The 15,915-nt window shown below is 45.4% G+C and overlaps 1 protein-coding gene across 11 annotated transcripts in view; it reads right to left on the reverse strand.

Annotated features, from left to right (window-relative positions):
- The window catches only part of ARHGAP44 (Rho GTPase activating protein 44), a 111,111-nt gene that overhangs the window by 53,116 nt on the left and 42,080 nt on the right, over positions 1 to 15,915 (reverse strand). For 7 of the 11 annotated variants that reach the window (XM_019502201.1, XM_019502230.1, XM_019502224.1 and 4 more), the window contains exons 6-9: positions 8,893 to 9,010; positions 3,656 to 3,736; positions 1,971 to 2,039; positions 1,710 to 1,791 (exon numbers count right to left, since the gene is read on the reverse strand). In XM_019502201.1, coding sequence (XP_019357746.1) covers positions 1,710 to 1,791; positions 1,971 to 2,039; positions 3,656 to 3,736; positions 8,893 to 9,010 — 350 coding nt within the window. The remainder of the gene's footprint in view (positions 1 to 1,709; positions 1,792 to 1,970; positions 2,040 to 3,655; positions 3,737 to 8,892; positions 9,011 to 15,915) is intronic. The other 4 variants (XM_019502209.1, XM_019502205.1, XM_019502258.1 and 1 more) reach the window with 1 other exon arrangement.

The following is a 15,915-nucleotide window of genomic DNA, read 5'->3' on the forward strand; positions in this document are numbered from 1 at the left end:
AACAAAAGGTGGAGACAAACTGGGGTAATCCAAGCAGCATGAAGGAGCAGGACCTCAGGGGGATTTGCAAACAGGAGAAGGCCTAGGCTAGGCCTAGACTAAGTTGGACTAAGCTTCACGTGGTGATTCGGTTTGGAGGAGATTTGGCCTGATTTGGTGGCCAAATCTCCAAATCCAAATCAAATCAGGGGACCAATAAAATGGTCCGAATCGATTCAAAGCTCTCCGAATCTTCAGAAAAGATTTGGAGAGCTTCGATGATTCGGGCAGTCCCCACCTGCTGCAGCAGGGAGCTGCAGCTGGACTCGGAGCTGGTAAGTCAGGGGACCCCTGCCAGGCCCCATCCCCTGCCTGCTCCCCCAGACCCCCTGACACCACCCCCATGGCTGCCCTGCCCACCCCGGGTCTGGCCCTTTAAGAAAAAAAAAATCCCACAGGATCACCAGCTCCTGCAGCAGCCTCAGGGCTTCGGGAGGCTCATGCACAGCCCCCCACGCAGTGCAGGGCAGCAGAGACTGCCCCTACACGAGGCAGGAACCGGTGAGTAAAGGATGTTTCGGGCTTTTTTTTTCCTTAAAGGGCTGGAGCTGGGGTAGGCGGAGCAGCCATGGGGGACTAGGACAGTGGGGGGGAGCATTGGGGGGCTTGTGCAGAGCCCCCCATGCAGCATGGGGCAGGGGGATCACCCCCCGCCCGGCAGCACCTGCTGAGTTGGGGCTTGTTTTTTTTCCCAAGTGCTGGGAGCTGGGGTGGACAGGGCAGCCATTGCCAGGCTGGGAGAGTGGGCAGGGGATGGGCCTGGCTGATTCAGAGATTCGGCCAAATCAATTTGGGACAGTGATTCAAATCACCAAATCGAATCACTGTCCCCCAGACTGGCTGAATCCGAAGCAAACACTAGCCGCTTCGCACTGGCCTAATGCACGGCGCACCCTATATATAATGTGCGTTAGCACTTAAGGATGGACGTTTCCTGGCAGCTCTAGTCACACAGCTCTGCGTGCGAGAGAAAACTAAGTTCCAGTGGGGAAGGCTCATTTGAATGTGTCTGGGAAATCGATCTCACGGGAAGGAGAAACAGAGCAATGTAATTTTTTTTTCTGGGGGGAAAAAGAAACTGAGTTGCTGGAACGAGACAGCATGCAGGACTGATTTACTATAGTGGGAGAGGGGTCAGTTGTAGCTAGGGGATGGTGGCTGACTCTTTGCTGGGGTGCAGTTGATTGACTTGGGCACAGTGAAAGAACAGAAGGTGAATAGGTTTTGATGGTTCACGGTAAAGACAGCCATCTCAGGGCAGGAGGTTTGGGAGGGATTCGTGTGTGAATGAAACCAGTAATTTGGGAACACGGTAGGGAACTTACTGCCCAGTTAACCTGTTTTGAGCACGATGGTGAGGAAAACTGATCCTGACTGTGGCAGCCAAATCCCAACATATAAAATGGTGGCTTTCCTACTAAGTGGAGGCCCATTCTCCAGCAGTACGCTGGAACCCCTGTCCTGTTATACTCCGATCCTGCCTGCAGTGGTGAACAAGACCTGATGCTTCAGAGGAATGGGAACGTTCTCACCACCCCATGGATGATAATGTAATGCAGAACAAGGGGACTGCATCATCATGACTTTTGCCCTAGTCACCTGGCAACAAAACTCTGATCCTCCCCCTTAACTCAGCATGCAGCAAAGAAAGAAGAACGCTGTACACTCACCCTGCTGTGCTTTTATCTGAGGCAACACGTTCTGTAAAAGTGCTAATGACTTCCTATGGTATTCTGCTTGCACTTCTATTAACTGGGGAAAAGACAAAAGACATATTACATCCTACTGTGGAAATGGGTAGGATTTTTGGTAGTGGTAGAAGTGATAGGAGGGAGCATCCCAGCTAGGAATTGATTATTATTCTAATAGGGCACCATGCAAAAGGAAACAATATAAACAAAGAAAGGCATATATGCCTGCTTTGGACTTACAGTTTCAAAGTAGTTTGCATAGTCTATTTCTTTGGCCACAAAATTGTACATGTCAGCTGAGAGCTGGTCCTGTGGAGAGCACAAAATGAGCAAGAGGTAAGTCGCACAAAACAGCCACTCTCATCATTAGACATCATTATTTCCAGGCAGAATGGTTAACGCATGATCAGAGGTGCTTGTACACACTACTGAGATCACGTCCCATTTTGAAAGGTCACCTGGGAACAATACAAACCTTTTGCTGTATTTGATCCTGACTGCTGGTAATGGGGGCACTAAAAGAAAGGTGGGGCAAAAAAACCAAACAAACCAAAGATCTGACTTCAGTGAATCTTTGTGATTTAGCTTTTGTTACTGGTATGAGGCTGAGAAGGGGAGGCTCCAGGATTTGGAGAACTGAAACAAAAATACCTTTTCCAGGGCAAGATGCTCCCTGTTAGACCCACAAGTCAGATCTAAACCTCACCATTTTGCTTCAATGATAATTCCAAACACACCAGGAGACCCAAGGATCTTGCAGCACCCTGGTCTGAGAATCCTGCTCATGCTGCCTACTGAAGATGAGAATTTTGCCTTGAACAGCAATTCAGAGATCTGAGGTGCTGGTAAGTTGGTAATTCCCTGCCCCCCCCCTTTTGGTTTCTGAAAGAAGGTTGTTTTTTTATGGTAAAAGACATGGTGGCCCAGGCTCAGACGTGCTGCAACTGGGGACAATCCCACTGAATTCCATGGCAGGTACACTGGTCAGAATTTGGCCCAGTGGCACACTTGAGACCGATGCAGGACTGACCCATCTAATGTCATCTGAAATACCTGGTAGCCTTCTTCCTGATCAATCAACTGTTGATAATTCTAAAAGAGCACATTAGCATCTGCATGTCACCTACACAGTCCTCAGTACCCATTTCACTGCTAATCTTGCCCTGCTCTGAGGTCACATGGTAAGTCTACACAAAAGCCTATGTGTATTATGCAGCCCCCCACTACATTATGACTGCATGTGTAAGACCTACATCTGGATGTGCATGTATCTATCTATATACACAACTGCCTATCTGGCACATGCCAGCGTGTAAAGAGCTTTGTAGGTCCTAGTTAGGTGCCAACTCTATTAAAGATGTAGCTTAGATAAAAACCATCCTTCAGTGTCACTTTTAATGGGGATTTCAAAATCAATTTATTAGAGGCTTTTCTCTAGAGAAATGACAAAAAGAGATCCAGCAATTTCACTGCATGGAAAGGAAGGAAAGCAGGGTTAGACAGCATAGCTGTTTGGGAAACTTGCCCCTTCGTCTATGGAGGTCTGTGTTCAAGTCCTTGTGGAGGCACAAGTAAAAGTGGTTTGTCTTACTGGGGGTCATATCCCTGATTACATCCAAAATTTATAACAGCTGTGAGCCTCTGCTCATGAGAAAGCCAGGAGTATGGGAATAGCAGAAGTGGGTGATAGGGTTGCAGGTCCAGATTGGGCTATAATTGACAGGCCTGCACTTCTGGGAAGCATGTACAATAGTTACTGGTCTACTTTCACCTCATTTCTGGGAGTATATTCCCATCTCCCCAAGTTTAAAATGATCAAAGACCAACCCCAACCCCCCCAAAGGTCAGCAATAGGTAGAACCTGTATCCCATAGAAATGTAGACCCACCCCCATGAAGGAGCTAATGCTACCATCAGAAATATACCTTCAACAGCTCAGCATCTGAGCCTCTCCAATTGGCAATCTTAGGATGGTCAGTGGTGCCCTGTATGTGGCCCTTGTTGGCCTTGGAAGAGGAAGAAAGCAGTTTGATTGTCTTATTGTCACATTTTTATAATTTTCAAACAATTCTACCTTGTAAATATAAAACGTGTGAAAAAATGCCATAAAGAACACTTTTATTGCTTTGCTATGGTTAAATGTGATTTTTTTTTTAATGGAGAAAATAATATGTGAATATTAACCAAATGATCTAGGCAACAGGTATTCTGACCATGCCTCCATGCTTTAAGCTTTGTCCACCTAAAGAAACAAACAGAAAGTGGAAGTGAATGTTTGCGGGACACAGAGATGGAGACAGATGGAACCAGAGAGCATGATGGAGCATTAAGGTATAGAGCAGTGGTGCTCAACCTCTTCAGACTCAAGGCACCCCATTACTCAAAGCACTCCATACCTTCTGTGAATTAAGTGGCATCCCATTTTAAAAATTAATTTATGTATTACAGAGCTTACCTCCTTGCAGAGGAAACACACAATAAGGGTAGGGGGGCAGCCAGGCAGGGAGCGCCCGAGCCTGCCCTTATCTGCTTATTTTCTCCTACCTGAAGCCTGAGCCTGCCTTTATCTGCTTATCTCCTCACACTTCCTGCAGCACCCTTCAAAGGCTCTCGCAGCACCCCAGGGTACCCCAGCACCCTGGTTGAGAATCACGGGCATAGAGGCAGGATGGGGAGACAAGAGATGAACGCAGAGACTGAGATGGACATAATGATGGCGAAAGTCATGGTGAAGATGGATGTGCAGACAGAAGGGTAATGGAAGTATAAATAGGAGGTGGAGAAGATGGAGCTAGAAACAGCCTTCTTTTGAGAAAAAATCCAATTTTGACTTGTAGGGAGGTTTCTCTCAGGAAAGGATAGGTAACCTTACAAAGGGAAAAGGATGGGTTAGTTATATGGTATTTTACTGGAATTCCTTATAAAAGAATGAATTTCAGAGTCTCTTGTAGATGACAGAATGGAGAACCATTCATCCCTGGATACGTGGATTAAACTCTGTACTGACTGTGGGTTGCAAATGGAATCTGAGGGTTCTTTAGAAAGGGCTGATGTGGAATTGTCTTTCCTTCTGTCCACGTTACGAAGTGGGGTAAGTCAGCACAAGAGTCAGTCTCTGCTTGGGTGCTGGTGGCAGTGCTTTGGCAGAAGCCCAAGACATCAGGTGGAGTGAGGCGAGGGCTGTAGGTCAAGGATAATGCATACTGGTGTGGCCAGGGGAACCAGGCCTGGAACAGCAGGATAAAGATACATTGGCAGAGCTGTGGGTGGGAATCTTGAAGAGCATCTGCTCAAACTCTGCCTAACTCTGAGCAAAAGATTTGTTATTTTTATTATTTTTACTTCTCACACAGAATGTCAACCAATACAAACCCTGCTATCTTGGCCTCTAAGCCTCTAATATCTTGAGAACAGAAAAGGGACAAGTGCCTTTCAGTTGCTCTGTAAGATGCTGTCCTTCCCAACACATGCCCTATAAGGGAAGCCCCGTAGATCTCACATGGAGAAGGCCATTGCCCAAGTTGATATCAGGTATTGCAGAGACTATTTTTAATAAGTTCTTAGATATCTATGCCAGCAAGAAACTAGAAACATGGCATCAACAAATGACACATTTCAAACCATGTTCATAACAAGCATGATAAGGCTTTGCCCCCAGACCCATGTGGCCTTTTGGCTTCAGGAAAGATGCACAAAAATCCTGAACAAAATAACACATGCATTCAGATGCAGACATGAGCTAGGGGGGTGGAAACTGGCCATGTGAGAATGGACAATGTAAGCAAACCATTACTGATATGCATTAGGGATAATCAGGAACAGCCCTTGTACTCCCTTGCTTGATTAATGGCAGCTCTCCTCTGACTCATGCAAAGTGCAATGCATAGACAGGTAGATCAAACAGACAAATGCATTGCTCGACTACAGGAAAGTATTGAGAAGTCACTGTTTTCACATATATTCAGTAATTCCACTCAGGGATCCCAATTTTGCAAACACTTATGCACGTGTTTACCCTAAATATTGATCTCAGTGGGGCTACTCCTGGTAATAAGTTAGCGTGCAAGATTAGGACTATGACCATATTAATTCAGGAAAGCATGCAAGTAACATGAATCCTGATCCTCTTCCTACATTCATGTAAGTCACTGACCTCTAACACAACTACATACACAGTCAGATAGGCTGGGCCAGAATAAAGCCACTGACTGTTTACAACCCTGCTTTAAAGAAATAAACTTTGGAATAAAGCTAAACTCTCATGTGCAAAATCAGCATTAAGCATGCAAAGAGTATGAAAACACATGTGGTGTCTGTTTTGACAAAAGCCATAATTTATCTCAAAACAGCAACTTTATACGGATAAAGTAAAATGACTCCACACCACAAGAGCTCTGGGGAAAAAGAAAAAATGGATCCATGCACAAAAGACTCTGATGGAAAGCTGTATTCTCTGTGCAGCAATCATTTCTATATTTGCCCTGGATACTGAACATATTCCAAACCAATTAGTATATACTTTACTTGGTTGTGCAAGGTTTCATTCTCTCTCACGGTCACATACATGCATGCACGCACACAGACAATCCCTATGTGGAGCTTATAATTAGCCAATGGCTCACAACAACTTCATACTAAGCAGGCTTGTTAGAAGCTGCAACTGGTCAGTCAAATGCTCCATGCTCCCTAAGGGAAGGATTACATATAGCCTAAACTATCAAAAAAAAGTTAATTCCTTTTTCTCCCTGCCTCCCCCCATTTGTCTTTTTCACTATATATATAGCACATTATTGCAAAAACCAGTGGACAGAATTCATCAGTAAGACTTCTTCATAGTTTATGTTAATTATAAGGCTTTACTCCCAGACCCTAGGGCACATTGACACAGTTTCAGTGACTTATTATGTAATTCTTGGGGGGGAGGGGGTGCACAGTTAAAGCAAAACTACTGATCAAAAAGAAAAGTTTACAATGTAAGTTGACATGCAGAGCCACATGTCTATTCAACTTAAGTCTGTCAACTTTCAGAGTTTCCTATTTACATTTTAGACCCTCAGAAAAAAGAAAGATATCCCCCCTTTTTTAAGTAAACAACTGAAAGCGGTGACACTGCTCATGAGTACTTTTTAAAGATATATACATTTTGATCACCTCTCCTATACAAATAAAAGTATGCATGTAGCAAATGGCAGTTCTGTTGTAATAGCTCTTTAGGCTAGTTTGGAATTACTGAATATACACAGTCACACCTCTTCCACCACCTGAGCTGGTATGTGCTTTTGTAGGACCAAAATGAAGACAGCCTGGTTTCCATTTCAGCATTGAAATAAAATGGCCAGATTCTGAGAAATGCTCACAAGCTCTGACTTGCGTGGGTGTTAAAAGCTTCTTAAACTTAATATTTTTAACTCTTACACTCAAAAGGTATATATTGATCCTCTGAGCTTCTGAAGCACCCTTTACTCTGTTCAAGGATTACAAACCAATTTACAAGAAAAATGATACCTAGCTCTTATTTTGTACCGCTCATTAGTACATATCAAAGTGGTGTGGGAATGAGGTAGGGACCAGTATCCCCATTTTAGAAATGGAGAGACTGAGGGAAGAAACAGGGGGGTAAGGTGATAAGCCCCGGATCAACTATTAGCAGAGCCAGGAGCAAAAAGCAGGTGTTCTGAGTCCCTGTCCAGCACTACATTCCCTGGACAACATTGCTTCCCCTTTCAACACACCTAATGTTCCAAAATAACAAACCAAGCCCCATATCTTGCTGGGAAGCAACATTTGAGCATCACTATCCACAATTTCAAGATACTGAAATAGAATCACAGAACAGGGAAGTGGTCAAGCCAGTCTTGCATTCAGTTTGTGCAAAGCAGACACTGGGCCTTGGATCTAATAATGTTCACTCCTGAGCCTTTGCCTCTAAACCACGGGTGACCACCTCTGTGTCATGTTTGCCACAAATGGCAAGGGCAGCCTCCATGTGTGGCACATGGCAGATCAGGGGGGGAACATGCAACACAGTGGCAGACAGAGCAGGAAGCAGAAAGCAAAGCAGCACATATGGAAGGGAGCACAGGGAAGGGAGCAGAAAACAGAGCAGCAGATTGGGCAGGGGAAGGAGATAGGAGTGGCATTCTGGGAAGGTGCAGAGCTAATTTGTGATACCTTGTCTAAAAAAAGTTGGCCCTCACTGGGCTAGGCTGTACCTCCTCTCCCTCAGTAATATATTGGGGTTCACACTAGCACTGAATTTTGCACCCGTCTCCTGCCACACCCCCAAGGATGGAGGGCACCAGGAATAGTTTGCTTTTTATCTGCAAACACTGCCAGGAGAGTTAGGATAGGAATGAAGCAGAGGGGTAAAAAGACCTTCTCTTCTCAGGTCTTTGACTTCCATTTGCCTTTACTGACTTATCAACTAAAACTCAAGAGAAAAAAGACTGATTACCTCTGAGGACTCTGACAAAGCAACATGTTGCACTGCTACAGCTCAGAATTGTGCTGTTACAGCAGCCTGGACGTACTGCTAACAACCAGGGCAGAAGCTGCTCTGGAGTTCATCCCAGCATCTATGCCTGCATGTGAGGAGGAGACTACTCCTTCCCATACCCAGGCTGTGTGCACTATGGAGGGAAGAAACGGAGGAGGGGAAGGGATCAGGGAGCGACTCCCCAGGCTGAGGGAGGTGAGAGCAGGCAGGAGATTCTCCACGCCATACAGGGATAGCAGAGTGGGGTCAGGAGTGGGTATCTGAAGACTGTGAAAACAAGTTAATGGTGCTCCAGGAGCAGGCTGTGGGAGGGGATCTCCCCAGGCTGAACAAAGTAGTGAACGATAGGCTCTGGAGCTGCACGTGGATGAACAAGACAGGCCTCCTTTCCCTGAGGCAGCTTCTTGTCCTGGCAGCAGTAAGTGAGGGAGACTGAGGCCAAACGTCTTCTCATGCTGGTGCCTGAGACCAGGGATGCTGGGAGCAGCACACATCCCTTGGTATCACTGACATGTGTCAACTCCCTGCTTGCTGGCAAAGGTCTGAACATTTAAGTGCCAGATTCCCCAGGATCCTGACCCCTACTAAACTTCCCCTGTTCGCAAGGAGAGATACCAGAGCATTTGCAGGCTGTGCTGCTGTGAGATAAGAGAGAGCAAGAGGTACCCTGCAAATCTCCACTCTGTTCGCTGCTTCCTCCATCTCTTCCCTGAGAGCATCGGCTTTGGCACCCGATGGCTGCAAGTTGCTTGACAAACCCGACGACTTAGCAGACTGCTGCCACCTGATGGGAGAGACAATGGAAACGGTATCAGTGACAGAGGGCTGGGCCCCGTGGAAAGGGAATGGGCTTCTGGGATCTCAAGCATGTGGGCTTAAGTCTACCCTCCTTACACTGTTGACCAGGGGGCAGCTCGGAGATCACAGGGTCTTACCTAGCACAGGGCTCAAGATGGAGAGCAACCTGCAGAGACCATGAGCTGCCTCTCTATGTTAAAAAGGCAGATGGCTCCTCTTTGCCCAATATGTGCCAGTTCAGCATGACAGAAGGGATCCCAGCCAGCTGGCAGAGCGCCTTCCTGCTCTCCAGCCTGGCAGAGAGCATGGCTTAGTTAATTTTCAAGGGTACTGATCAGGCAGTGCATACAAAACACTGGGCTGGCCTGCCCTAGAAACAATATCCTAGAGAAGGGAGATTGAGGTGATATTGTAAAATGGATTTAAAATCAAATGCAGATTCTAAAAGGCAAAACTCATAGACAGATTTTAAGGAAAGCCGGGACCATCTGAATAGACCGCCTGCACAACACAGGCCATAGGGCTTCTCTGAATTAGTTTCTACATCAAGTCCAGCAGCTGTGATTGAACGAGAGCATTTCTGTTTGAAAAAGATCAAATCTAGCATTTAAAACTTCCAGGGATGGAGAATCCACTTCAAACCTTGTTAATTCTTCACATGGTTAAATATTTGCACATTGTTTCTAGTCCTTTTGCTTGAGTCCTCTATAAATTCTGTTCCTTTGTAGGAATTTAAAATATTATTTGTACCATCTGTCCATAACTATGGCAGATGATACTGGTATAGGTTGTTAGAAAACAACTGTTACAGCTGCATGCTCCTATAATGGTACAACTGTAGCAAGGTCCTTGGCTCTTTAACTCTGTTTCATTCACAATTAAAGCTAAAATGATGTAGCTGACTTGCCCTGTTACAGGAGCATGTAGCCACAGCAGTTACAGTGTAATACTGAAGCTCACTCCAAGTGCCAGCCTCCTTCCCCCTTTAAAATGGTTCAAAGTTAGGTTTAGCCATATACTCTGTGATGAAATCATCTCTTAATCCTGCCTTTTATCAATGAAATAGATTGAACTCTTTGAATCTCTCGTCATGAAGTCCATAAATCATTCATGTAGCTCTTCTCTGAACCCTCATCAATTTGTTAATATGGATCTTGAATTGGCACCAGAACTGAAGTCTTTCAGTAGTGATCACGCCAGCACTGAATACATGAACAACGTAACCTTCCTATTCCCCAAACAACAATTCCCATTTTTACATCCAAGGATCGTATTAGTCATAGGATCCCTTTAGGAGCTCATATCTGCCTGATAATCTGCTATGGTCACCAAGTCCTCTTCAGAGTCACTGCTTCCTACAATAGTACTACAGCCCCCACCCCAACCCTGTAAGTATGAGCCACATTCTTTGTTCTTAGATGTATGGCCTTACATTCAAAGAAGCTGAAAGACTTATTGTTTGATAGTGTCTAACTTACTGAGCAAACCAGCTCAACCCGCACCAGTGACCGGCCCTGGTCTTTATTCTCCAATTCCTGCATCATTAGCAAACATCATCAGTAATGATTTGATGATTTCCTCCAGATAACTGACAAAACACATGAAATAACATAGTGCCAAGAACCGCAAGAAGCACGCCTACTTGAGGAGTTCTTACTATATTTGCACTTTTTAATAATTTGCAAGCATATTTTGCTACCTCTCAGTTAGCCAGATTTAACCCATACAGTATGTGGCACGTTCTAGTTTCTTAGATGAAATGTTGTGCAGTACTAACTCAAATGCTTTATGAAGCCTAAGTGTCAATACTACAGCTACACTTGTACAGCTACATTTGTCTCATCAAAATGATATCAAACTAGCTTGACAAGATCTATTCTCCTTAAATTAATCTTGACCGGCATAAATTATATTTCCTTCTCATTTTTGTATCGAGTCCTTTTATTAATCGAGTCCTCCATTATTTTTCCAGGATTGATGCCAGGCTAATGGGCTTATCATTGCAGAGGCCATTCTATAAATACTTTATAAATATGGCCACATTAGTTTTCTTCCAGTCCTTCGGAACTTCATGAGCATTAATGACAAAAAACAATCATCTGTAATGTTACAAAAGGCTTCTTGGCCAGCTCTTCTAAAACCTTTCCATGCAGAGTTTCTGGACATGCTGATTTAAACAGTTCTGTCTCCTACTGGACTGGGTTCCTTTCTATTGAAGTGAAAATAATCCAAACTGTAAAGCTCGCTCTCTTCATAGAAAATGGCCCAATATTCCACAAAACCAAACCCCTGAACCAGGTACCACTTTCCTACTTAGCTGTTCATTTCCAGAATCTCCTGTCTTCTGCTCATAGGAAAAGGAATATTTCTGAGAAAACCACTCTAACCTTCCCCTAATTCAAACTGTTTCTTAATTCTCTGAACCCATCTCCAATGTGACAGATATCCCATAAAGCTATACTGTTAGTGCTGATATACACTGTCACCAGCAGGACCTTGCCCACTGACTTCAGTAACCTATCCAGTTTGAGAGTCATCTCTCATATTTTGAATTCAGGAAGACAGTGCACCATCCTGTTGTCTGTGCACCCCTGCAGTACACTCCTACCATTCTTTTGAACATGGGACACACCACAAAAATGGTCCACCTTATTTGGATGCTTGGAGATCTCTTTCTTGACATGGCTGATAAATTGATAATCTGTTAGACTGAGCTGTGCAGCCACGCTCTGGTATATCCCACAAAACTCTCCGTTCCATTTGACCAGCTGCATCTTCAGAGACTTCTCTTGCAATTTCCACGCTGAGAATATGATAAGAATTGGATATTTCTGAATGTGCTGAACTCCCCCCGATCCTCTTCTCTCTCATTGTTTACTGGCCTGCAGATCCTTCTCTGCTTCCAGCTCCGTGGAGTTCCAGCTGGTCCTTTTACCTCTCTGCTGGTTACTCACCATGAAACCTATTCGCTATCCACTATCTCTGCTTCCCTAGTCATCAAGTCTATTTTTTCTTGAAGCTGAGATGTTGATGTTCCTCAGATACTGTTTTCCAAAGGTCCCTCAGCCTCTGATGCTCTGCATTGTTAGTACTTGTTCTTCTAGCATCACTACCAACCTGTACCTCGGATACAGAAAACGCCTTGAGGCTTCAGGCAGGAAAGAAAATGGCACATCCATGATGGCTACAACTACTGTTCCACACAAGTGTTGAACACAACTATACTATGGGGGAAGGCATCACATAATCCTCTCCACAACTTCCCCAGTTTGCTGCTCCTGTTTACCGAGGAACTGGCTTCTACACTGCTCAGCTTAACCCCTCACTAACAAGCAGGGAGGGATTAACCACTGGGAGACTAACTCCTGAATCTGTTCACAAGGCCAGAAGTCACATCCAGGCCTCTCTCACCAAGCCTGTTTAAGGCCCACAATGCTAACCACAAAACTTTCAAGGAGAACACATGCACACAAGCAACAAGCCAAACATATGCCCTGACACCAGAATACAGGAAACACATAAGACCTTTTGTTGCAGAAAAGGTAAAACCAGGTGTTAAATTTTCTTCCTCTCTTTGTTTCCTAAAGCTTGCTAGAAAGCGGACCTCAACAATCCAATTTCATAGTAAAAAAATTTGCAAAGTGCACAAAGTCAATAGCATCAATTCTGAAAGTGGAATCACATTGTCAAGATGTTCTCCATTCTAGCTGTAGACAGTTGAAACAATAATGCCACTTTAAAAAGGAAGGTGAGGAGAGCTGACCTCACAAGTAGGTCAGCTGATTTGCTGTAACCATTTCATATGTCTGCTTCTAACTCACAGTAAGTGAAACTAAATAAGGGCAATTTATACTGGAATGACACAGTTGCTAAATTACCACAGTTTAGTTTCTGCTCTCAGCAGGGTAGAAAAGACATAGAAAACAGTGAACAACAAATCAGTTAGAAATGCATTAAGTCTTCCCACTTTCAATTGCTATAATTGGTTTAATCTGTCTTTACCATCTAATTACATAAGGTGGTGAGCACCACCTGGGACCCCTTTTAAGTTGAGAGCTTTTCTTAGACTGCAACCTTTTCAAAAGCAACCAAGTAACATTTTCACTGGCCTTCAAGAGGACTTAGGCAGCTAAGTAACTAAAGCATTTTTTTAAATGATACCCTTGGTCACTTGGGAGTCTGAAACTCACTGATGGTCAACAGGTTGTGGGGTACATTATTCACTTTTGGAAAGGAGACATAGGTTGCTAAATGAGTTGGGCATTTTTAAGGAGCTGGCCAAGGTCCCCTGCAAGTTCCCTTTGGAATGGTTTTCCTTTTCACCATTACTAATGGTGTGTTCTGTTAATCTGAGCAGGACTTTTCCTACTTCAAGTGCCTATCAACGGCCTGTCATTTCAGCTACCATGTTAAATAGGACATCCTTGGCACTCAGAAAAAGCGAATACCTTCCTTAGCGTTCTGTTTTCCAACTGTAAGCATATGGAGATGCAGATGTACCTTGGCTGGCTGCAGCATTTGATAGCTCCATCACCTCTTTACTAGCACACCTGGGTTCCCAGCATGATAGGTTCATCATTCTTATCCACATGCTTATCCCTTTTCAAAATCAAGGCCTGAAAGTCCTGTTTTGGGACTCATGAACAAGGCAACAGTGATCCCGCAAAGATTTGTCCATTCAGTTACATCCAAGTCTCTGACACCTTACAAGCCTCCTTGAGTTGACTGAATTTCAGTTGCTCAGGCCCGAGAGATACTGCTGTTTTATTTACAACTGTCATGGTTAAATTACTAAAGAACAAGCTTCAATCTTTCTACAATACAGCATTTCCCCCCCGTTCCAGAGACACAAGGAAGGGTGCTGTAATACCCAAAAGCTTGTCTACCTCAGCCATTCATTAGTCCAATAAAAATATCACCCACAAAAATTCTTGCCTCTCGCATATCTCCTGGACCATCACAGCTACATCACGTTAATATTTTTTCTTGAGGCATTTCTAGCCTCAGAGGGGCCAAGTTGCCTGTAGCTGAGCTCAATCATTTCAGTGAGATATGTTTGGCTTAGGAGAGCCCCAGGTAACACACAGAAGAGTGACTCTCAAAAGCTGCACCGCAAATAGAAAGTCAAGTCCTTGCTACGTAGCCCCCAGGGGCAGCTGGGAAGCCTCACAAGCAGGCCTGGGTGCACAGGACATCTTTTGCTACCTGCAGCACTGTTCTGCGGCAAATCATGCCCATTCTGTCCCTACAGGCAACAGAGTGACCCAGGCTAGTCTTTGGCCTGAGCCCAGCACCAGAGGTCAAAGGCTGGAGTTTGCAGAAGTTACAGGCTGGATGGGTTTTTTTCACTGTAGAAACTGTTCTTTTTACTGTAGCATTTTGTCCAGAACAGACTTTACAGATGCAAGCTTGTCTTACCAACCAACTCTCTTCCTCCCCTTTCTCTCTCAGTCCTTATCTTTTCTCTGCCTTTTCTCCTTTCCTCTCTTTGTCTTCCTCCTGTTCTTTCCCTCTCTAGGAACCACACAGTTTTTACTCTGCTCTGCCCACCACCCCCAGTAGCACTGCTACAAGTAGAAAGCTGACTATTTTGCATTACTATGGGGAACTGCCTCACCAGCCAAGCAGAAAGAACACCTGACAGCAGATGATCCTTATTCTGCTGTGAGACTGTATGGGCTGGTCTCAGCACTAACCCCGGCTTTCAGAGGGAGACAATTTGTCTTGCGGAAGATCTGTGGGCTGCCTGTTCTCCACATCAGCAGCCTCACTTCACACTAAGGAGCACTATGTTTTCATGGGTAGAGGTCTGATACTCAAGGGATGCAGCATAGTCAGCACAGTGCTGTTTCCTGGTTCACTCTGTCCCCTGGGGCAAGGATACATTGGGGCATGGCTGTGCTGCAGGACATATCAGCAATCCCTAGAGAGCATAATAACCACAAGGGAAGAATTATGTTCATTTATACAAGGGTTTATATTGGCTCACTGATGCTCAAGTGATTGGGGCAGTGCAGAACTACCTTTGTCCAATTTCAAAAGGTCCCAAGCTAAGCGCAGCTGCAAGGGCTAGGGCTAGCGCATGTTATACTTAAGATGCGTTAACTGCAATTAAGAATACCAGTCCTGTGTGTTCAAGCAGTAAAACATAGGCTAAGTGCCTTTGTATCGTAGCAAAGTTAGTACTTTTCATGGGAGGAGTATCTCCAGCTGGTGTTAAGTACTGTGGTTACTCGAATCCAAGACAAGGTTTTTTTTCCCCATTTAGCATCTTGGATCCCAAAAGGCAGCAGGGGGCAGGCAGCTGCTGTAGCTCCAGCCCCGGCCTGGGGTTGGGCCTGGAGCCACAGCTGCTGCCTGCCCCTATTCTGCCTTTTGCTTCCTTTCCTCCCCAACTGCCTCTGCCACCCCCTTGCAGCTTTGGGCCTCCCCACCTCCCCTGTTGCCTCTTCTCCCATCTCCCCTCACCCTGATAGCCGCCTATGCCCCCTGCCACTTACCCTTGCTCCAGTTCTGCCTCTGGCAGGCTCCAGCCCGGGGCACGGAGCATGTGTTTCCTCCATCCCCCCATCCAGCCCTGTAGCAGCGGGGTGATGGTCGGGGCCTGAGCTGCTATGTTGCTGATGAGGATGCTATGGGGCTGGAGTAAACGCATGCTACGTGCCCTGAGCTGAAGTGGGGATGGAGCTTCCTGGAGTTGGAGCCGGAGTCAGTTCTGGAGTAAGAGTAAGTGGTGGGGCAGAGGGGAGATGAGGGGAAATGAGACCCAAGGCTGTGGGGGGAGGGGCAGGGAGGCAAGTGGGTAGGGGTGGACAGGTGGCAGAAGGCAAGGTGTAGGGGAGCAAGGGGCAGGAATCAAGCCCCATTGCCTGCCCCTCCACACCACCTCCT

The sequence above is a fragment of the Gavialis gangeticus genome, unplaced genomic scaffold (genome assembly GCF_001723915.1).
Source record: "Gavialis gangeticus isolate Ggan-Ray unplaced genomic scaffold, GavGan_comp1, whole genome shotgun sequence".
NCBI lineage: Eukaryota > Metazoa > Chordata > Crocodylia > Gavialidae > Gavialis > Gavialis gangeticus.